Here is a 23,733-nt window from a genome sequence, read left to right on the forward strand (position 1 = left end):
ATCCCTTTGAGTAGTTTTACTGTCTTGAGCTGCTCCTGAATATTTTCCTAATAGAGTAGTAAATCAAAGGCAGTGCGTAAGTCTTTCAGATTCATTGAAGCCATACAAAAAAAAGCTATTCATTTAAGCTATTTATTTGTAAAAAATGATCTCCTTTTTGTATTTCTTTTTCAAGTATCTCTGAGATAGATTTGAATAAGCAGGACATGTAAAAACACAGAAACCTGACTCACAGTTCATTATGCTTAATGTCTGATTTCTGCATTTGTATTAAATTTGCAGCAGTCAGAAGATAATCACACTTAAGAGTTGCATTAGGCAAAGGAGATTAGATATTTAAGTGTTCGGTCTGTTTGTCCTTCAGTGAATGAAGCACAGCAATTGTACGTGCAGGAAACATTTTTGTACTTCATGTCTTTGTATTGTTGTCTTTTTGTTTGTACGTTGTTTGTATGTGTTTTTTTTTCGTCTTGCACTCCTGACTGCAGAGCAAGTTTCCTATTTGGGATAATAAAGTGACTGAACAATTAGCAGACATTGTAGACATGGTCAGCCAACGTGTGTGTCTTCTTCCAGTTTGCAACGGCTGCTGTCCCCAGCATACACAGGGATATCCAGGTCATAGTTAGTGGAGGTGAAAGCCATCCGCTATCTAATGGGTACCACAGGGACCACTGTTATTGGATGACTCATCAGATCAATGGTCGGCAGTTCCCATTTTACTTCCTGAGTCCAGCATGTGTGGCTTGTTGGAGTTTATGTACCTTACAGTACATGGTAACCAGCACCTGGCACTGTGGATTATAGGCACCCAAGACTAAATATGATTTTATTGTTTTTACAAAGTAAAAATTGAATTTACAGCTTTGTTCCCAGATGTTATTACAAATGTTTCATTTTTGAAAGTAAATCACACCAGTGAAAGTGTGTGATGTACTTTTATGAGCAAAATCTCTCACAAATAAAGTTTTATGAGAGGTGTGCCTGGAAAGAATTGGGAATATTTCATTCTGAAACCCCTCTGGAAGATACAGCAAAGGGCAAAGCCTGTTATTGTTGCTGTTCTTTATGGTGTTGTTTTATTAACAGTGGTAAACCATTGAAGTCACTATAGGTTATCTTACGTTATATTATGTATGGACTGAACTACAGTTTTAAACAAGTACTGACGGTTTACAGTCTGATAATGCTACTGGAATAAAGTTACACTCAGGCCATTGCATAGAAGAATTATAACTTAATATCAGACATCACATGTTTCACAAATACCACAATCCAAGTTAATAACGCATTTAGTGTGAAATTGAAACTTTATAGTAGAGTATATTGTTTTTAATCAGTTGACTTTTTGTAAACTATATACAAGGCTGTGAATTATTGGTCACATTTATTTACAGCAAACACAAACACAATATATGTTTTCATACTTTAATATAAAAATAGGTATTAAGATAAAGTGTCTCTAAACATGTATTCATTATTCAATTTTATTTTATTTTGGGCTGAGTAACTGGTCACATGTAACTGCATAATTTGATATTAGTTGTGTTTTTGTCATCTGTTGCAAAGCTGATACCCCATTCCTCTCTCAGCTGAACAATCCGTATTAAAATATAGTCTGGCCACCTTTTGTGAATAGATATTGTTAGTTGAATTTCTCACTCAGTAATTCACTAAAACCAGTCATTTGATAAAGTGTAAGCATATCTTCTCAGGCAATTGTGAAAATGTCCAGAAGCTGTAACCACCAACAGTCGGATTCAAATTTCCTCCCAAAATAAACCATTTCCTAGGTATTGTTCATTATATTCATCAGAGGCGACATTCACTTCATAATCTGACATCATGACAGAGCCAATGTCCTCAGAAGTTTGCCGGGCGCACCATCATGGTTGTCGTGGTTGCCATCAGATTTGGACCCTTCCAATAGTACCACTTAATGCCGTTGTAGCGAACCACACTGGATGAGCTGGGGTAATAGATGCCATTCAGGTTGGATGGGCCGCAAGCCTCGAACCACCAACCTGGAAAGGGAATGATCCAGAGAGTTCAAGGAAAAAAGAAAGGCAGAATTAATTAAATTAAAGCTCATGAAATGTAACACCCAAATGTACAGCAGTAACTTTATATTGGGGCAGAGGGAAAATGAAATGCACTTTGGGACATTTATAAGGGGGTGGACAGAAATGTTTAACAAGATGTGTTATGAGGAGAGACAGATTGAGACAGGGGTAGAAGTTGAGGGAAGTTGCGTACCTCCAGATGCAAGCTGGGCGCACTTGCAGGTGCAGCGGTCATTGTCTCTGTCCTTGGTGCTGAACTGGGTGCCAGTGTGGGTGAGGCTGCTGGTCCGTCCAGCAGTGCCACTGAAGCCCTCGGCGTGAAGGCTGGATTTTGAGAAAAAATGGTAAAAGAGCAGATAATTTCAACAAAAAGCCACTATTCATTATTTAAATATGTGTGGGGCAACTTTGCTTGTTGGCAGCTCCGCATGGCAGTGGTTACTGCCCAGAAACGGTTTGAACTCGTTTCTCTGAAAGCATCTAATGTTATGTTGGTAAAGTGAACGCGGGACAATCGTGTTTAACAAACCGGCTGATCTGTGTTTCCTTAATACCACAGGATACCAGAGTAATGAGAGAGGTAACTTATCAAACTTGGTGAGTCCAACTTTCTTTGGTTGGAGCTGCTGTGTAGGAGACAGTTTATAGTACACTTTTAATTTGTCATTCTTTGTCTGACTTGCGAATGCCTCTGGGCATAGCTGACATTAGGATTTCATTTTGGCAAATAGAGCAAATAGCAGTATAGATAAAAGTAGGGCAAGACCCAATGCTCAAGAGCTGTGCCTTGTGCAGTAATACATTTAAAAACAAAATTAAAAGAATGAAGATAAATGAAAAATAATCTACAGTTCCAACTACCTGTAGACCACTGTAGGAGATCATAGCCTGTTTAGTATGTGTACAATTATTTTTTTAATACAAGGTACCATCTCCCCTAGGTTTCCATTGTTGCCAAACATCAATACAAAAACTAACCTAAAGAACTTATCATTATTTTTTCCTCCATGCTGTGCTTTGTGAAAGAGCCCAAACAATCTGAAAGAAATCTCGGCCCAAGTAAAGTTGATTCGCTCCATTATTTCATACAGCGTCCCCAGCAATAGTATGTGTGCATGTGCGAGTGTGTGTGCATGTGTGTGCGTGTGTCAGTACTGGTTTGAAGAGAGTGGACGAGGAGGTCAGCCCTGCTGTCTGGCCTCTCCTCTGACCTGTCATTCTGTCTAGTTAGTACCAGACTCTCCCCTGAGTTATGTGACCCATCCTCCGTAGCCCGGGGCACGCTGTCTGTGAGGACTAAATTAAGGACCCTCCTCTTAAATTTGTAAGTTCACAGGGCAGGGTAACACATCATGAGGGGCAGCAGGAGGGGAGTTTGAAATGACAGTGCTTGGGAAGGGAATAATGATGGAATAGCTGAGAGGCTGGAATAATACATGAGGGGATATTTTTGTAACTTTTCTCGGCAATGTGGTGAAAATTAAAAACTATCAAATTAGACAGGATGGGAACCACAGGCTACAGGATACCCCATTGGAAAGAGTGGACTGTGCCAGCTCTTCTTATTCTGCAGAACTGTTGCATTAGCCATGACTTACAGATGTATTAGTTCAGCTATTCCACCAATACCACAGACCACATGCTAATCCTTTTCAAGGTGACTGTCTTTTCATATTGTTATTGTATCCTTTAATGACAACAATACTGTAACATTAAAAGGAATGCCGACCATTGGTTTTACTCTAAGTGGCTGTTCTTGGCTACCTCAAAGAGGAAAGTGGTCTGTCATGCTGATGATTAATGTATGAATAATAGTGAGATTTAGGTGAAGACCTGCATGTTGCTCACACTGGATACAGCTGGGGAGGAGGATTGCTTTGGCTGACTAGTTGCATAGCACCACAGCTCCGGCTTGGGAGTTTTAATATAAACCCACAGATGAAACCAGCGTCTCGAGCATGCTAGTAAAGCCGGTACATATTGAACTAGTTACACAGAACATGATCTCAGAGGTAGCAAGCTACAGAGGTGATTATATCATTCAGGTGCGCCACCTCACTCAGTGTAGCCTACAGCGAAATTGTGAAACATTCAGTTTCATCGCGCTAATTATGTGGAACAAACTCAGGCAAATGCAATTTGCTGCAGTCTTAGGGATCTTGGAAAGCATACACCCACATGTGATTAAGATTCTTCATCTCTCAGAGCATCAATCACCATAAACTTCCCCAAAACAAGGGCAAATTCCTGTGAATTTATATGAAATATAAGCTGAACTATTTTAGTTACTATTTTTATTTCTGTCTGTTTTGGAGGAAACCTGGCTTCAGCACACCCACACATAATCTTGTTAGTGATTGCAGGCTTGCCGAGGAACTTGGTATGAGTTGTCAGGTCCTGGCAGGGGCAGGTATTGCTCAGCCTTCCTGTTATACTCCAGTGGAGGTGACTCCCCTTGGGGATTTTCAGGGGCAGCGGTAGCTGCGCTGATGGGAGAAGAAAAATGGAGGCAGACGAAAGTGGCTGCGTGCCCTCCACTGAGCTCATCCTTTTGAACGACATTCTTAAAAATAGTCCAGATGGTTCCTTAACTTCCGTGTTTGGGGATAAGAAAGCTTGGAGAATGAGAAAATAGGAAACAGTTTGACCTGTTGATAACGGTTTATATGAATAATGAAATGAAATGTTAACCGATCATTAACCGATGAGCGACAAGCAGGAAACGGAGTCTCAGTTCACCCGTCTGAGAGGCTCTGACGTTTATCGGTGTTTTTTGCCAAACACCATTGAGCGGCTCTGACACACTTTCCGCACTCCGTGTCCGCAGACAGCTGTAGGCTTGTACCGGTGTTGATGTTTTGTGCATTGTCGGACACATGCAGCCACTTTCCTGAAACTACTTGCGGGACTGACACAGGTCCACAGCTGCGTGTATGTCCGAGCCTGTCTCCAGCGCCTCCACCTGCAGGTTGTCAGCTGTGTGTCTGCCTGCTATACTCTCGGACGGCCGATTTAACTCGCCGGTCCTCATCGATATAGTTTCATGTGTCACGTAGCTCTCCACGAACAGAAAAAAAGAGGAGCTTAAAACGCAACTTGCTGGTTCAAAGTTAGGACTAACTAGCTAAGTTAATTAGCAGTTAAGAAATACAATGTATAGCCTATTTACATTTTTATCATGCAAAAGACGTTTTTTAAAACTTTATAAAAAAAATTCGAAAACACAGTGTCTGTCATCAAATCACAAAAAAAAAATGAAATTATCGTTCATTTATCGTTATTGAGGTAAAATGTGCAATTAATCGTTATTTTGATTTTAGGTCATATTGTGCAGCCCTACCTGAGTGTACAAGAAGTGTTTTAGTTTAGCATTTTGTCATATATTGTGCTATCATGTAATAATTCCTAAATATGCTTTGATAATTGGATGATTTAGTAAATAAAATAGTGAATTTGGACCTGAGCACTACATCATCAGAAGCCTGCATGTTCAGTTATGAATTGAAATGCTATTTAATGCTGGCACCTGTAGTTGTTGTCCTCTCCGTCTGTATAGAAGCGATCGTAATGTGAGAAAGCTTCGTTCCCCTCTCTGTCTTTTAGCTGGACATGCAGGCTGTATTCCTGGGAGCTGGTCAGCTTGTGGATGATATCATTCCCCAGCCAGTGTTCCCCAGATGGCTCTCCAAAGCCCTGGATTAGACACAAAGACAGAGAAACAATGGAACAAGAAAATATTCTAACAGTGGGGGGGGGGGGGGGGTTTACCACTGACCTGCCAAGTGTTTTTGGAGTTAATATGAAAATGAACCTCAATTTAAAAAATCACATTCATCATGTTGATGGCCTAAGACAGTCCACTGAGTCTATGAAGTGAAATACTCCACTCCCAAAGCAGGGGGCAAGTCAATTGAGACTTTAATTTTACCCTAATAACATATCAATGCTCCTCTGTGTGCTTGCAACACTTACAGTAAAATAAAAACTGGCTTTGTGGACCGATCCACTGTTTGTTTGAACTAGAGAGTTGCACATGAACATACGTTTTCCATCATTTTTTGGCAATTGAAAACAACACTGAATGCCCACCGATGCAGAATAAACGGTGGAACAACATAGGAAATATTTTTTGAGGAGTGAAACAAAATAAACACTTATGAACATGGCACTCTAAAGGGTTTATTGACTTTAAAAATGATGAGAATTCTTTGATATAGCTGGACCCAATTGTCCCCCAATCAAGACACGGATCAATGCTGTTTGTAGGCTCCTTCAGAGGATATCTGATATCTTTAGCTTTCCCAGATGTTACTTAACAGCAGTTTGTCATTATCACAATAAGTGGAAAACTACATAGCAACCATCACTAAATATGCTACTTGTACATGTAATGATTATAATAATGAAAGAGACATTTTAGTAATCCTATGTGGGTATAGCATTATCACTAAATGTGAACTACAGATGCATTTTTAAGTTGACTAAAATACTTATCAGTGGCACTGTTCTGGTTGTTATGAGTACTTTCTCACAATATGAAAAAAAAAGTATTCGTTAAGGTAAGTTATGTCTAATATGATTGTCTAATATAATTCCTTGTATCACTTGTTTTTTTTGTAGCAATCATTAGGTGTACAGTTTTCACCCCGCCCAAGATAATAATGGCTATGGGAGATTTTTGTTAGACAGCACTCTCCACCACCGTCATTAAAGCATTAATTCAGGGAATATATTTTGGAGGAATGATGTTGATTCTTCCAGTAGATTAGAGATGAGCATTGCAGCTGTTCTGGCAGCTTTCCTTTAATTTATCAACCATTCGTACATTATGCGGAGGTGGGATTTAAAGAAACGGGTATATAAAAGAGAAGTGTCAAGGAACTAACTCTGCACCAGGAGTCAATCTTAAATGATGTTAACAGGTTGAAGGCACAGTAATACGAACATGATTTCACCGCAGCATTAAATGTAAACATATACAGTGAACCACATGGGCGTGATGGCTTTGACAGAAATGATTTTGCTCTATGGGAATGGATGTTGCCACCCCAGGAACATTGTAATAACAACCAATGTTCTATTCAAAGAGACTGCTTAAGAAGAGGGAGTCAGTCTGTCACCAGGGCATAAAAAACGCTGTTGTGCGTGTCTCAGAGGAAGTGTTCGGCTTGCCGTTTTGTTATATTGCAGCTAAGGATGTCTGCGTGGCGTTTTGAAAAGTGTAACCACACTTGGCGACCGCTTTATCAGCATCGCCTTGACTCACTGTGACTTGAATGCGGTATAGTCTTTCTCCATCTGCACCACAGCTTTGAGCGTGTGTGTCGGAGATGAACAGCTCTCTCTGTCAGAAGAGAGGAGAGAGAAGCTCGCTCTTACGCGCTCTCAGGTACCGAAATTTGGCAACGATTGATTTAGTAATGCAAATAGGTTCTTGGTAGTACCGACATAATTTGGTTGGTACCCTAAAAAGCACCTATGTACTTCGGTTGGTACCCTAAAAAGTTCAAAGTCCGGTACCCAACCCTAGTGTGTATGTTATCTGACAGTCAATAAGCATGGAACCAATTAAGACCGATCATATTTTCAAGGCAGAACTGTGAATAATCAAACTCATGCAGATATTAAGCATTCTTTGTTCAGTCTAACAGAAGGACATTTTCTCCTTTGTGTACCTCTGAGTCCTAAGTCACTTTGTCTAGCTGTCAAACTCTGTTTGTTATTGGTCTTAAGTGAGAGTAAATATATAGTGAAAGCCTTGGAGTATTTATCATTTGACCAGCAAGGCCTGAGTTGCAACATTTGATCAACACTGACCACAGTTTTTGAGAATATGTGTGAGTGTGGGCCAAGGCAGTGAAGCATTTCAGTGCATACGTTATCTGCCATCTACAGGGCCCCTGTGCTCCCACGCCCCAACTGTAACCAAATATTTATCATCCACTTGTAAAAATATTGTTCTTGAAAGAGGTTTTTAAAGCTTTTGTTTTTTTCTCTCTTTCTGTTTGCAGTCGCAGTGTTCTCTGCATCCTATTTCCAAGCTGTGGCAATTGATTTGTTGGCGTGGAGAAACAAATTGCTACTCCACTCAATTCCAAACTAGCCTCACTGTTCTGTGTGTAACGTAACACAGTCGAAAAAGGCTTGCGAGCATATGTTTTTTCTCTATTGCACAAACGGAATATTGATTCTATTGAGAAAAGTTTATGAAGTTCAATAACGGCGTGCGTGCATGTCTCTGTCTGTCTGTCTGTCTGTCTGTGTGTGTGTGTGTGTGTGTGTGTGTGTGTGTGTGTGTGTATCTGTGTGTCTGTGTCTGTCTGTGTGTATATGAGCGTGTGTATATGGGTGTGTGGGAGTATGACACGGAGAGGGAAAGAGAGCAGGTGCAATAACATGGGGGGTGGTAGAGAACACGAGTGCGGCCAAATACAACAACCGCAGGTCACCTGAGATCACAGGCTAGCCGGTATCCCACGCCTCTCCATGCCGAATAACCCGTGGATGGTTATTGGAACCTCCTGTCCAGTCCCACAATACTGATCCAAACTACCTATACTAATAATGATGCACTTTGACCCTACCTCCTCTGAAGAACTCACCATTTTGTAGTCTCTCCACCCACGATGAAAGTTAACGGAGCCGTTCCTCCGATGCTGCAGCACCGTCCACCCACCACCTCTAGTGTTCATGTCACAGAACACCTGTGGAAATAAATGCTGATTAAGAAGCTTTTATTCTTTGGGGCTGGGTCATATAAATGAATGCATTTTGAGTACTGAACAAAATGTGTCAAAAAAGTGTTGCTTGGTCGCATTCTTTGGCTTCTTGTAGTCGATCAGATATTTTCTGATTAAAACAGGAAACTTTAAAGGAGAAATAATTCATTGGTTTTGTCACAAGCGGTAAACACAACATAGACATATTATCACCTTGTAGTAACCACATTTTCCACTATCATTTTCCCACATTCACCAGATACACAGCATTAAATTGGAGCTGTGTTTCGAACCACCTGGCAAATTTAAGTCCAATATTCACTCTTCCTTGGTCTCCATGGCTATGAGGGAAATCTCTAGCTCTTAAACAGCTAAATGCCCCACTGTGTTAAAGCAACACCAAAGCACTTTTCCTTTTCGGTCCCCCTACAGGTTAGAAACAAAATTGTCCATTACCGCTGTCGTAATGTCTCATTATGTCTCATTCGAACTACAGATCCGCTACCCGCGGTTATAGCCGATAGAGGGCCGCAAAGCGAATGCAGAAGTGCCGTTTACCCTGTTACGAGTTGACGAACCACTGAAACGGTTTTGGAAACACTATTTTAACGTACAAAATAATCTTTGGTGTTGCTTTAACTAGCTTGTTCCTTACAGTTGTTTGGTGCTGGGCCAGTGATGTATAGTGGGTATATCAGAGCCACCTCCTGTGGTAGGAAACAAGGTTGATGAGACTAAACGACTAAACCAAAACAGAAAATTTGTGGGCCGTAAACCAAAACAATGAGCCGAGAGAGGACATGTTCTGTAGATCTTAGATGAGCTGTAGGGTTATCTTCATCAATACAAATGACCCATTTCACATTACACATAATCCATCGATTCAGTGTTGATATAGAAATATTGACGAGTGCCATAATTACCATTTAACCATAATTAATATAGACAATTTTCCCGCCGTTTAAAACTGATAATAAAAGCTGTTTGGCCATTTACAAAAAAATTAAAACATAGGTTAAAACATGTTAATATTCTCTATATTAAGGAGAATGTAAACATATTGGTTTGGTTTCAGTACCATATTGGTACCAATATTGAAATTTTTTTTAAACAACATCCTGCCTTTTCCTATATCCATTTCAGTCTGCAGGAGGTTAGGATAGTCGACAGGAGACTGGCAAGCGTGATTTCCTGATCCTGATGAGGGACTCATGCCACATGCCATCACTGTCCAACATCAACCACACAAAGCACAGCTAATATTTGTACAATAGACAATTCAGCATACATTTTGTGCAGCTGACGGAGACTGACATATACAATCGCAACTGTATAAGTCAATAACCTTTTTAGTTTCGGAGAGAAAAGAGGAAAGAAATTACACAAAAGAAATAAAACACACTATAGTCTCTGTTATTTGAAGGATGCCTTGGAAGGCTCAGGAATCGGGGGGTGGGGGGATGAGGGGATGAGGGGGGGTTGGACCCAACATTGCAGGGTGTCACGCAATGATGTGACCCAGGTGGGAAGGAAAAACTAACATATCAGCATGTTCTCGTATCCCCTTGAGTGGGGGGGGGGTTGAGGAAAAGGCATCTGCGTTTTTGGTTACACACACTTTTTTTTTTCTTACTTGCCTGCACATTTTGCCACGTGTAGGATATGTTTGGGAGAACAAATAGGAACAGATTGCACTCATTCATTTAGTGACAGAATTGAAACTTAGACTTATTAAGGGACTTGTTTTACATATTCAAGGTGTTTGACTGGACATATTCCAGCCTCCCTTCGGTATCGTGATGAAATAAAATGTGTGAATTTCTCCCGTGGGTGGTAAGATTAGATCCTTTTTAATTGGACTAGTGTATTCAGTGTGCATACCTCAAAGCTACAAGGTAGGACTTTGTCAGTTTTTTGGCACTATGTTTGAATATGAAATGTTGTCACCTCAAATTATAGATAGTGCCACTGCCATTTCTGACCCAATAACCTCTTCAACCTGCAATGTGGTTAATTACTGATGAAACAAAATTGATTTGCTCTGATGGTTGCTTGGATATGGATGTGAACTATACCCTGACCTGTCTCAAGAGTTGGACGGTACAGATGCTGGTTTTGTGGACAGCATCCCAAGGGGTCTCTCTATTTTGACAACTCAACTGGCTGTTTTCTGCTTTAATGAAATGAGAGTTTCCAGCACTTTCCCAGAATAGGAAAGCTAAATAAAGGTCAAAAGGCACTCAGGTCTTTTACCTCTGAGAACAGAGTAGACTGGCAATATACTGTGATTACCCTCTAGCACATTATGCCAATGTTCTGGCCTTAAAGGCCTCACACTGAATACAAACACAGGATCTTGAAATTGATTAATTTAAGTAATTTCCCAAATGTGGTCGTTATTCTGATTTAGACCAGGTCCATAATAAATACTCAAAATCCACCTGTAAGCCAGCAAGGAGTCAGTAAGGGCCAAGCCATTAGACTAAAATGCAAAAAGTATTTAACCGTTTTTATGATTTTAAAAAAGATTTTGCTTCAGGGGACAATATGTGCTTAATTTTATGAGCCCTGTGCATATGTAGCTCTCCAAAGTATGCACAACAGAGTTATGAAAATAAAAAATAAAGCTGCTCCAAACAGAATAGTTGGTCTGTAAACACCATTATTATTCACAGCCTTGGTGATTAAAAATTACATAGATGGTTAATAATAAGTTTCTTATAGCCAAATCTGCATTCCACACGTGTATACTTTTTGTCTCTGGTCCAATTGAGAAACCCCGCTCTCTGCTTTAAAAAATAGGGCAATTTGTATCTACCCCACTTTTACGCAGCCACCCAGATTGCCACATTGGAATTAGATGGCATAGATTGAAAGCAGCAATGATTTGGGAAGTACAAACTCGCTTCAGTGGAAACGTTCATTGGCCCCAGTTGGCAGGAAACACATGGCACCAGTGCCTAACACCTGGCTGCCTTGCCCACAGGAAATAAAGAGGAAGAACGGGGGGAAACAGAGGCGGTAGGAGATGGTGCCAACCAGCAAACTAGACTGAAAGTAATGAATAAGAAAAAAACTGCTATCTTTCTTTTTTTGTGGTAAGCTCTGAGAATGAAGATCCCAGCCACAGCTAGCTGTGATTTAAAGAAAGGATAGCCTGCTGGTGGATGTCATGGTTGAGTTAGCAAGAGTCAGCTGTACTTCAGGTCAGCGGAGGTACCTACTAAGCTTTTCTGACTTTGCATTCAGCAGCGCACACTCACCGTGAACCCTGCAGGGCATAATGCTCCTGTTGCTTATTACTTTAGCTCTCTGTAACCCAGCATGACATTTCCATCAAGCTCTATGCAAAAAGCCCCTGAAAATTACCATGACATCACACTTGTTTGTCCAGAGTTTATGCGATCCAAAAGGTAATGATGAGCTCTCTGAATGTCATTATGTAGTTTTTGTGAGCTTTACAGTACGTAGGCTGGGCCAAAAGAAGTGATCCCAGTGCTAAATACTGAAAGACAAACGGGTAAAATGTCTCACTAAAAAAGTTTAATGTCACAGTCCGTTAGGTGATATTTACAAGAAAAGGCCAATGACCTTTAAAGCCATACTACCTTGACAGTCTGCGTGGAGTTAGGCAGGCGTATGCTATATATTCCACTCGCTGTCACTCCAGATCGCAGGATGTCCGCGCAGTCCCTGAAACTAAGCGGCTCCTCCTTGGGCATATTGGAGATATCTGGAGAAAAAAAACATGCAGGCATTTTATTTACAGATGGCAACCTTATGGGCTTTGCACACAAATCCCAACCACATATGTGAGTTCTCTTGTAATGTCAAGCTCTGGCTTAGGCCTGCAACGTCTGCGGTGCAGACATGTGCGTAGTGTGCCTGGGATTTGAATTACAAGCTGTTCTAGGTGATATTTATACTTTTTTTTTGCCTGAATCACAAATCCCATGCTCATTAATTGAAATATTGTAGATCCCTTTTTTTTCCCCTAAATTAAATTCTGTTTTTTTATTGATGCTATTAAGTTTTTAGTCGTTAGTCTTTTTTCACTAAGGAAGTAATGAATCATAGGAATGTAATATTTAATTGTGTGTCAAATACTACCGAGTGAATGCTCTGTCCTCTGTTTCATATGAAGTATTAGGCTATTTGGTAATCTCTGTTCTACCTATAGAACATGGTTCTTATGTAAATCTATATCTTTTGTTTAAAATAACTGATGTTGGTAGTACAGTTTGCTCATTCAAAGACAGTAAAGCCCTCAGCCTTACCATTGCAGTGGTTGACCAACGCCAGCAGCTGCTTAACGGTGTCTGTGAGCGCGGCCTGCTGTCTCTGTAGTGAGGAGCTGTTAAGCGTTGAGCTGCCCAGTTCACCCTGGAACTGACTGACCACTCGACTCTGCCTCTCCAGAAGCTCTTGAAGCTGCTGCTTTTCGCTCTGCAAGCCCTGCAGCTCCCTCCCATACCGAGCCTCCAGCGCTAACAGCCTCTGTTCCAGAAAACTAAAGCAAAAAAGCAAAACATCATTGAGTCTAGTTGTGACTTATGTTTCCTAAAAAAAAACAGAAGACATAAAATGATATCAAGTTTTAAGATGCATCTTGAATGGTATGGGTGGAGTAAGATATAAGAGAGTGGGTGCGGGTGGAGAATCCATCCATTTAGCATTAACCTCTCTCAGCAGTGCTTGCACATTCACAATGATGACTAATAGACATCAGCATGACAGTCTCATTGGGCTAACATCATATAAACACCTGTACTGCAGCAGCATTTGCAGATGGGCCTGCATGCTAAGTATGTCGATCATAGCCATGAGGCAACTGTGTGTGTGTGTGTGTGTGTGTGTGTGTGTGTGTGTGTGTGTGTGTGTGTGTGTGTGTGTGTGTGTGTGTGTGTGTGCGCGTGTGTGCGACCCACCTCCAAATGAAGATCATAAATCCCTGCAGCCTGATCTTTATGGCTTTGACTAACGACTGTGCAGCAGTTATTTATTGAAACAATCCAGCCACCCAGATTGAACAAGCTACTTTTTAGCCCTGTGCACATGCAGCCGCTGCACCAAACGTGTATCCTCAATCTTCCGCTTTAGGCAGCGGCTCAGTATGTGCCCTGGAAGAAAGGCTGGATCAATCCAAATAATTTCTAACATCACTACCATTTCATATTTGCTCTGTGGGGGAACACTTAATAAAAGTGGCAAAGCAAGCTAACAAATTGTTTTCCATTATTGTATTTTACTTTGAGGAACAGTCAACGTGAAAAGTGCGGCAGTAAACCAGCACAGCAATGTTTAAACAGTTAGAGGGTTTGACAGGATAAACATGGCATTTTGGATCACATTGCATCCTGGGCAATTAAACTGTTATGCTTATGATCTTGTGCTATTTTTTATTATTGTAATGCATATTGCTATTAGACTGCTCTCACCCTCTCTCCGCAAAATGCTGCACTTCCTGCCAATAGTATTTTCCATCTAATGCCTATGAAAACAAACAGGTCTCTCTGCTCTTTTAAGTTGGCAGCAGTTCAAAAACTGGCTCCATGCCCTCAAGGATCAGCAGCAGTAGCCCCCTACAACCAACACAGTTTATTCCACAGCTGCCTGGCTGCAAATCTACTATGACCTTTCTAATGTTATGCGTCCCGTCATGGTGTTTACCCTTATGAAGATGTATTCATTTATTTGCATGTCAGAGCCATGTCACCGAAATGAAGGACGAGGGCCAAAAGGGCAGAGCAGGGGCCAAGCAGGGCCTGATGTGTAACAGGTGTTAGAGCTGGGGCACTGTGTTCTCCCAGTCCCACTTTGTACAGATGGATGGAATGATAAACAATCGGATACAAAGAGAAAAAACACCTGCTTCTTTTCACACCGCCCAGCACCCTGTCCTTAACCTCTGCTGGCCCTAGTTTGACCGTGTGTTCCTAGAGAGAAGAATGGGAAACCCCTCCTAACACGCACTGCCCATTCACTGGCTAACACACACACACATACTTACACAATGCACATTATATTGTTGTTAAGTGTTTTTCTGAGTCATTCAACAACTTTTCCAGTTGTAGTTTTCATACATCTGAATGTACATACAGTATATTATACAGTATAGTATACTGTACTTTTGAAGGCCTTTATAGTATACCACCCGATTGTTGAATAGCTTTCTCCTAAGAAAACATTCTTTGATGCTCAGGAAGAGATGTGTGCTATGTTTCCTACAGCTCACTTGGAATCACGAAAGAAAAAGCTGCTAAGTGAGTAAAGAAAATAGTGTCACCTACAGTAACCAAAGCCTTACTAACAGAAAATCCAAGAAAAAACAAGACATTGTTGTAAGCACAGTTCGTGAATGATTTTCTTGGTACTAATCGGGGAAGTGAAAAGCAATAGTACCCGCAGAAATGACTACATTACATGACCTTGAGATGAAATGAGAGAATTAATGATTTACCACTTAAAGTAACAGTGGATCTGAACATGAAGTGCCTATACACAGTAAAAACCTAACAGCAAACCCACCCTGGAAGTCCCGCAGTGCCTAAAAATGCCCTTGCCTGATAATCTTTTGAAGGGTGAGTCACTCACCTGTTTTTATCACTGAGGCGTGAGATCTCCTGAGTCTGCAGGAGAATATGTTTCTCCAGCCGGTTAGTGAAGAGCGTGTACTCGAGCAGCTGGATCTCCAGGCGACTCGTCTGGTTTAACACCTATAGATTGATAAAAACAGAAGAATAAATATCACAGTATGTGCAGTGATGAAGAATAGATGGGATTAGGGTTGCAAAGGTTTGGAAAATCAAGTTAAGCTTAGAAAATTTGGGAAATTCAAATGTTTTGCACAATTTCATTTTCAATTCATTGCATTTGGGGGTGAAATGCATAAAATAACTATACTAGTTCTTATGGCATGTTTGGTTAAAAGTAAGACCATTTAATTGAATTGTTAGTTTTTGCTAGCTAGCTGTTATAACCATGTGGGATATAGCTTGATTGGGCATGCTTACTGAGGACTAATCTATTTTAATACATTTGTTATTATTCATTTTTATAAATTACTTATTCACTTTAAACCCTGTTTGCACACAGCCCACATTGTCAGATAAAATGTTCAAAGTACCTTTCTCCATTAGTTTACTTGCTAGCAAGCTAACCTACCACATGACACATTTTACAATGTATGTATTTGACAAACTAATGGATTTATTTGACAAATGAATGGATTATGTCTGCTTATGATATGGTAAAAGGTTTGTTTCTATCTGCATGGTAAATACAGCCTCAGCAAATAACCCCTATATTTCCATATAATTTCCGTTAATTCCCATAAATTCTTGTTTATTCCCATTGAAAGTTTCCACCTTGAATATTTACAGAATTTTGCAACCCTTGATGGGAGTGATGAGGAATACTAATGAAAAGACCCTTGGGCATAAACAATGTCGCACAGCACATCATAAGGCTCATAATGCTCATTATTTGATCTTAAAATGAAAACTTGAGCAAAAATTATCTCACATGCACCTGTGACATGTTTTGAAGTTGCAGATGAAACAAAAACTTGAACAAAGCAGCTCAGATATTTGTACAGGTTGCTTTTTCATATTGACTTTGATAAGAGGAAAAGAAAGCATGAGGACCAAAACAGCCCAATCTGTAATAACAGCTCTGTGGCATGATTGAAGACACATCTGTGTTGTGCTACTGAGCTTTATGTTTTAATTGGCTTGTTGTCATACGCCGAGCTCAACTCATTGTGTCAATCAAAGCCTGTAGAACCAAATACCAGCTGTTTTAAAGCGGTTGCCGCCACCTTTGGGCATGGCTTCTCAGCGGGTTACATCTGATTTACATTTAATTAGCTATTCGCCAAGTGTTTCGCAAGTGACATCAGTTGTTAATTTGGATTGGCTGCAAACAAGTTGTCTCAGGCTCACTCAAATGCTTCCTGATGGGCTCACCTGGGTCTCAACGTCTGTCAGTTTGCGAGTCTGCTCTGCTGATTGGCTGAGGAGGTTGGTTCCCATTTCCAGCATGGCAGCTGTCTGGGTGTGTACCGCAGTTCTTTTCATTTCCTCCATCCCAGAACGCACATTCTCCTGGATGAAGTGCTCCAGCTGTACGGAGAACAAGCAGACTTTGAGAAAATGATCCAGCATGTCAGAGTCTCTAGTTTCAATCTGGTGATAATCATATTTTAGGAGATAATATGTTTACTGACAGCTTGATGCACTGTGAAAGTTGCAACCTTGGGTGATCTGTCTTTTTCACCTCTGTCTTTTCAGGTACTGTGATGGAGTCATGGAAAATAGTATCTCTAGGGCACTTTCAGTGTCTCGCCACGCATCTATCCACCTGCAGGTCTACCTCAGGTAAATACTAACCCTTGCAATACAATTATTCAATGTATAGGTGTTTACTAGGATTTAAAAAAGAACAGTAATGATATACACCAAGAGGCAGACATCATGATATTTTGTGTGCAGGACTTCAGGGATAGTTTCCTACTCTGTAATCAATCACAAGGTCAGAGACAGAAGCATCATATGTTGCAGAGTGAGTAAAAATAGCATGGCATCCATCTTGCTCCAATAAATAGATTTTCTTATTAATGTGTTCGGTTTGAGGGAAACGGCATCTGCAAGACAAATTTGGCTTTCCCTGCCGTGAATGATGGAATTTTGTTTGACGTTTAACGGGCAATGGCCTGTGCCTTGCAATAAAGCAAAGTAGAATATCGAACCGTAGAACATTAATATTTATGACTGTTTTGGCGAGAAAAGATCAGACTTTACTCGTTAAACCACATGACTGGAAAAGTCTCTAAGGAAAAAACATTCAAAAGTATCTAGCTAATGATTGTCTATTCACAAAAATTGAAGAGAATTCAAATGAGACTACAATTGTTTGTTTTTATTTCAATACGAATGGCCATCTCAGAGAGGAATGGGATTATGATAAGACATTGCCACAGGAGAGGGCTTTTCTTTTTCTTTATCTTTTATGCAGTATAGAAATACTGATCCAAGTGGGCAAATAGAGATGAATCTGCAATTAAATTGTTTGCCTGCTAGTAATCTTTCTGTCATTGTCTCTCACTTCGTCTTGATCCGTCTCACTCCCTCTTTCTTTCAAACTCTCCCACTTCCTCCCTCTTGCTCTGTAAATCCATCTCTCACAGTTTGCTTCTTAAGCACAACTGAGACAGCAGAAATAATCCCCTCATAACGAAGGTTATGAAGAGATTACCAAGCGAATCAAAGCCAACTCCAAAGGAAGAACCAAAGATCCCTGCATCATAATCAGCCTCATGTATTGAAGCTGCTATCAGCCGCCTGTCCAAAGTGTTCCTATTACAGCCTTCTGTGATAGAGCTCAATCCAGAGGTCTTGATCCACTCCATCTCCCACTGCCAATTGCATTAATTGCAGCTCTGTCACACGCTGCACTATGCAGCCAGATAAATCACATTTGGGAGGCATAATTCCATCTTATTGTGCCTAAGAGGGAGTAGTGATCAGTGTGGAGAAAATCATGGGAGTTGTATCACTTCATATCTTAATTGCCGACCCAATAGACACATTTGTTCTCCGTTACAATTACAGAGGAGAGGGGAAACATGCACGGTGTTGTGGAAAATAATAATCAGGATGGCAATGATTGTGAAGAACAGGAATGAATATTTTTCCATGACAATGCAGACTTGATTGATGTGTCATTGCAACACCATGTAAACCCACTTTGCACCACAGTTAAATGGATTATTGGCCTCAAGAGTCACCAAAATGAGAAGAAAACATTGTCTCACTTCTCATGGTGTCAAATCATGCAGATAGCTTTGGATTTAATTTAAACAACCTCCACCCCAATACAATGTACAAGAATGAAATTTTGACATTTACAAAAATTTAAAGCGACAGCTCTTTCCAGAAACAATCTCCCCGTTACTATGGGTAATCCACAGATCTCACAGTAGATAGTTTTCATTGGAACTACTTTCTGTTAAAGAATTTGTCCCCATGAAAATGGTTGATGGCGTGTTCTGTGGGTTATCCAGAGTAACCAGGACAATATGTTACTGATGGATTTTAATCTAGAGTTTTATTAAGGTATGATAATATCGGACGAGCCACCACTTGAGTCTCTACTGAAATATCAAAAAAGAAATAGTGGCTGTGTTGCCATGAAATTGAGTGTAGACATTTATGGTCCCCAGAAGAATCCTAATGATTTCTATGATCCCTGACATTTAAACTAGTTTAGCAGGTCAAAGTTTTCACTTATCCAAGTAAAATATCTCAACAGCTACTACATGGATTGGGACCATGCTTTGTACAGATATTCATGGTTCCCAGATAATGTATACTATTGTTTTAGTGATCCCCAGTCTTTTCTAGATTTGCTAATGTTATATGCTAAAACTAAGATTGTTAACATGGTAAAAGTTAAACCTGCTAAACATCAGCATGTTCGCATTGTCATTGAAAACATGTTAGCATGTGGAAATTAGCATTTAGCTCAAAGCACTGCTATGCCTAAGTACAGTCTTACAGAGCCGCTAGCATGGCATGTAGACTCTCGTTTAAATGTACTTTTTCCAATGCTGTAAGCACAACAAATAAAGTTCCATTCACCCCTGTCATATTAGATGCATATCTCACGAAATCTTGGCCAGATGAAACCAAAACTATCTCATGCCTAAATAGCACGATAGGTAAGTAAGAAAATATTTTTTTTTGTAATTTGGATCAACTGACTCATTAAGATGTTCTTAAGTCAAAGGCCATAATAAGAGAATGTTCAAGATAGAGAAAAGAGGTTTGTGTTTAGGGAAATAAAAGGCAATGGAGACCAATGGATAGTGTGAGTAATGTGGGTGACATACTTACTTAATGAAATATTATTGGGCCGGGAAATCAGGTCACCTAAGGTTAGCCTACCCACCTTGATCTCTATGCAATATTTCTGCATTAGCATAATCCGCACAGGCTCTTAAAAGCACTAACCAAAAGCACGCTCACGTCCCTTTTGCCAATCCCTCAGGGCAGCAGAATGACTAGATGGAGGGGTACACTGGGGGTTAGATCACAAGAAAACAAACACTAGTTTCTTCTTGGAATCACCAAAGAAGGAATGTGGAACAGTAATAGAGTCCTATTGCACTCGTCCACTTGAAGATTTGTCTGCGGAACTGGCTTGATTGGTGTGTGTATGTGTGTGTGTGTGTGTGTGTGTGTGGGGGGGGGTATTTTCTTTCAAGGGGTTTCAGTTGAAGGCTCACAGTAAGGGTCATATTATCCCAGGGGAGCTTTGAGGGAAATCGTACAAAGTTTAACAGACACACAGTTGCCTCAAGCTCTTCCGCATGCATATCACCAATTTCTCCCCAAACCTATGCAGATAGGCTTAATGAGCTCCACAAGGTGCTGAAAAGGCTTTGCCATCTGGGGGTCAAAGGTCAGTATAACCTTATGCATATCTAAAAGAGGATCTCTGGGGTCGTGCTGTGTTTATGAGGAAATCCCACCTACAGTGCGATCATTTAAGCATCACTATGGCCTGGTGGGGGTAATGTGTTGAAAGGTTGGATCTTTGTGTTCATTCCAGACATTATGTGGAGGACTTTTGGCAAGATATGTGTCAGCAGAGCTTTTTCTGAAGACGGGGGGGATTTAAACGGCATCTCCTTAATGGCCACTCACAGCTCTGGTGGAGAGGGAGTGAAAGAGCGAGACTACATGCTGCACGTAATGTGCCCAAGATGAGTGCTATATGTGATGCTTTGCAGACTGTATGCATTAATAACATAGTGTACGCAAGAGGGAAAGTGTGTGCACTATCTCACTATCTCTTCCTCACACTGTCTCTCAAACACACATGCAGAGGGGCCTCATGGGATGCTAGGTCTCCAGTTCATAGACTGAGCATCAGACAAAGTGCACACATGGGAATTGAGTCTGTGTGTGTGTGTGTGTGTGTGTGTGTGTGTGTGTGTGTGTGTGTGTGTGTGTGTGTGTGTGTGTTTTCATACGTGTTCACGGGTGCGTGTCGAGAGAGCATCAGCAAGAGACAAAGACATAGACAAAGAGCTTGAGATCTGGTGGTGGAGGACAAGTCGAGGTGTGAGATGGGACACATTCAACATTCCAGAGGTGCAGAATGGTCCAGATAGAAGTGAAGGAGATGGATAGAGAAGAGCGGAGTGTCAAAAGAAAATGGAGACTGGGGAAAGAGGAGGACGGGAAAAACAATCTTATGGTGAATGAGAGTGGGGAGTGACAGAAGCACTTGAAGAGCTTTGGCATTCGTAATACCCCAATTTCAAATCCTGAAATATAATCAACATGTTTGCTCTCAGCTAGCCAATCTAAACACTCGACCCAAACCCTTATAATCGGCCCGAGGATTAGTGTGTGCCATAAATATTCTGTCAGCGATGCAGACAAGAATAGAGAGACGGGTGAAGAGGGGTGTCGTGTCAGTAGTCCGTCCTAGACAATGGCCCATCACTGATTCAGTGCCCTGATGACCTTAGCAATGAAAACACTATTGTGAAGCCACTTTTAATCGCATCATTTCATTTTAGTCAGTCATAATCCAAGTAAATGGAACTGCAGGCCAACGGCCATGCTGAAATGTGTCTCCAGCAGATAAACGCATTTTTCCACTGAGGAACATGCTATACTATATTTTATGTCAGCTGAGTTTGGTACACAAAGTTTTCAGCCGGCTTTGGCTTATAAACGGGATAAAACAGGAGTTAAGAGTGAAGTTTCTGAGTGCTTGTTGCCTTTGCGGGGGACAAAACTAATTTAGAAGGTTTAACTGTGTATGACATATTTGGCACTGTCTGATATTAGCAAACTTATTTCATATTGTCTTTCTCCTCTCGCATGCAACAGGGAGTTCTGGCACCCCAGTGGTCTTAAATACACACTCATACACCAGGCGTTGGAGCCAGATATGCATACAGCAAGCATCCAGGAAATCCATGCTAAGCTCTGAACTTATCACTAGTGAAGGCTTGTCAACAGATGTTTTCAGATGTTGTACTCCACGGACATCCCATGCCCCACACACACACACACACACACACACACAGATTTTTGCTTTGTTTGACGGTCTGTAGGCTAAACTGTGACGTGAAAAGGAGGAAACGAGAGTGTGACAGTAAAGAGCTAGAGCAACAATGGTTAGATGACAGAGGAGAAAGTGGTTGTTTTTCGTCAACAGTTCAGAGACCTTACCTTTTGCAGCCACTGGGTGTTATTCTCCATGGCACTCTCTAGATTTTCCAGCTTCCTCTCCTGCCAGAAAGACCTCTCCTTCTGGGCCTTACTCGTCTTGGATTGGCTTGTATTAGGCTCTGCCTCAGGCGGGGAGTCCCTCTGGAGGGTGTTGGTGACCTGGAAGTCCTGTAAGGGATGGCAGTGCTCCACCTCGGGGAGAACGAAGGTGTAGCTGCAGGGGCCGTGCTGCACGTGGTGCTGTTGGCGTTCTGAGCCGATTACGGTGGCCAGCCGGGAGGCCAGATAGGCAAGGGTCAGGACCAGCAGGCGGCCCATGTCAGAGGAGAGGGAAAGGGGAGGATGGGAGGGGAAGAAGGAGGTTGCTTCTCCTGGCAGAGCAGAGATGTGAGTCAGGTGAGTTGCCCCGTTGGTCCTCTATATCTGCTATGTCTTTTCTGTAACTTGTTAAAGTGTCCCTCAAGACTTTGACTCTGTCTTCCTCCTGTCTTCTCAGTCCAACTCCCGCTGCTCCTGTCTCTGTTTTATCACTTTCTCGTCTGCTCTTTTGGCTGGTCCTCGTCTTTGCTGTTGCATCCAGAAGTCTTCTTCAGCCCAGTTTCTGCTCCCACTGGTCCTCGTGAAGGCGGAAAGAAAACACACACAGGAAAAGGGGATTGCCTCCTATTGTAACTCCCAACACTTTAGTCCAGGAAACCAACTGCAGACTTCCCGCTCACCATTTATCTCTCTTTTGAAAAGTTGCCTTCCTCAATCCTCACTGCCTTCTCTTCAAGCTGCTTGAGTCCATGCGTTGGTCCGGAGGAGAGGGGAGAGGAGGGGCTGGAGTGGAGAGTGGCCCGCTTCAGGATGTTGGCTGAAGTGGTAAAGCTCCTAAAGTAAAGAGAGAGAGTGGTGTACCTCTCCACTCACACACATGCACCTCCTTAGCACATAATCACTCAACCACCCTTCCCCTTTTTCACTTTCTCCCTCCCTCTGATGGTACTTCTGTTTGTGGGTTAGAAGAGGAAGCTACGAAAATACACACAGCTCACCACAAGAGCAAGAACTAGAAACTGTCTCTGACAACTTTTTGCCCCCTCCCACTCCCTTTTTTTAAACTCTGTATCTCATATACTTGCTTCATTGGCATGACCATAATTACTATAAGTACAATGTTATAAAATGTTTTTTTTTTTTTTAAGTAGAAGTAAAATAATAAAAGCATAATAATTCAGAACGTTAGTGAAAAAGACCACAAATGGTTTGTGATAAGATATTTTAAACTTAAGGTTCACTTACTAGCTTTTTCCAGAGCTTTCGACTGTATCGTTCAGAAGAAGCTGTGAGATATGGTCGAAAGCTCTGGAAAAAGCTTGTAAGTGAATCTTGATAATGATAAATATGACAATATAAACTATACTACAGTATACAACTACATTACTATACTACATAGTATACTACAATGAAAAAAAGCAATTGTTACAAGTAAATCATTACAAATACAATGATTAAATGAGATAGTCTAGCAAGGAGTTTTTATTGCAATATAATAGCAACGGTGAGAACCATTGAAGGAAAGAAATGACAAAAATAAAACAGTAGTGGGGCAGATTTTGAAGGAGGTGTTGTTTTGCTGGTTTTCCCATAGGCTGTATCATGCGCTGACATATTTTCTGCTTTCATGGCAATGTCAGTTTTTCCCAGTAGATATTG

At 41.1% G+C, this 23,733-nt stretch overlaps 2 protein-coding genes across 2 annotated transcripts in view; one reads left to right on the plus strand and one right to left on the minus strand.

Moving 5' to 3' along the window:
• Positions 1-23,733, plus strand: part of col9a2 (procollagen, type IX, alpha 2) — a 148,380-nt gene that overhangs the window by 86,263 nt on the left and 38,384 nt on the right. The window lies entirely within an intron of this gene.
• angpt2b (angiopoietin 2b) lies at positions 480-23,069 on the minus strand. The gene is made up of 9 exons (XM_031323354.2): positions 22,036-23,069; positions 16,750-16,905; positions 15,377-15,498; positions 13,060-13,292; positions 12,391-12,515; positions 8,666-8,767; positions 5,590-5,756; positions 2,257-2,387; positions 480-2,024 (listed from the first exon to the last, which is right to left on the minus strand). The coding sequence occupies exons 1-9, from the start codon at positions 22,351-22,353 to the stop codon at positions 1,864-1,866; spliced, it is 1,515 nt and encodes a 504-aa protein (XP_031179214.1). The 5' UTR covers positions 22,354-23,069; the 3' UTR covers positions 480-1,863.

Source organism: Sander lucioperca, chromosome 16, assembly GCF_008315115.2.
Source record: "Sander lucioperca isolate FBNREF2018 chromosome 16, SLUC_FBN_1.2, whole genome shotgun sequence".
NCBI classification, from domain to species: domain Eukaryota; kingdom Metazoa; phylum Chordata; class Actinopteri; order Perciformes; family Percidae; genus Sander; species Sander lucioperca.

Coding starts and splice junctions, on each gene's coding strand:
- angpt2b (XM_031323354.2), bottom strand. CDS start 22,353: ATGGGCCGCCTGCTGGTCCTGACCCTTGCCTATCTGGCCTCCCGGCTG. Junction 5,757..8,665: donor GGTGGAGAGACTACAAAATG/GTGAGTTCTTCA, acceptor TGTCTAATCCAG/GGCTTTGGAGAGCCATCTGG. Junction 2,388..5,589: donor GGAGAGGACAACAACTACAG/GTGCCAGCATTA, acceptor CTCAAAATCCAG/CCTTCACGCCGAGGGCTTCA.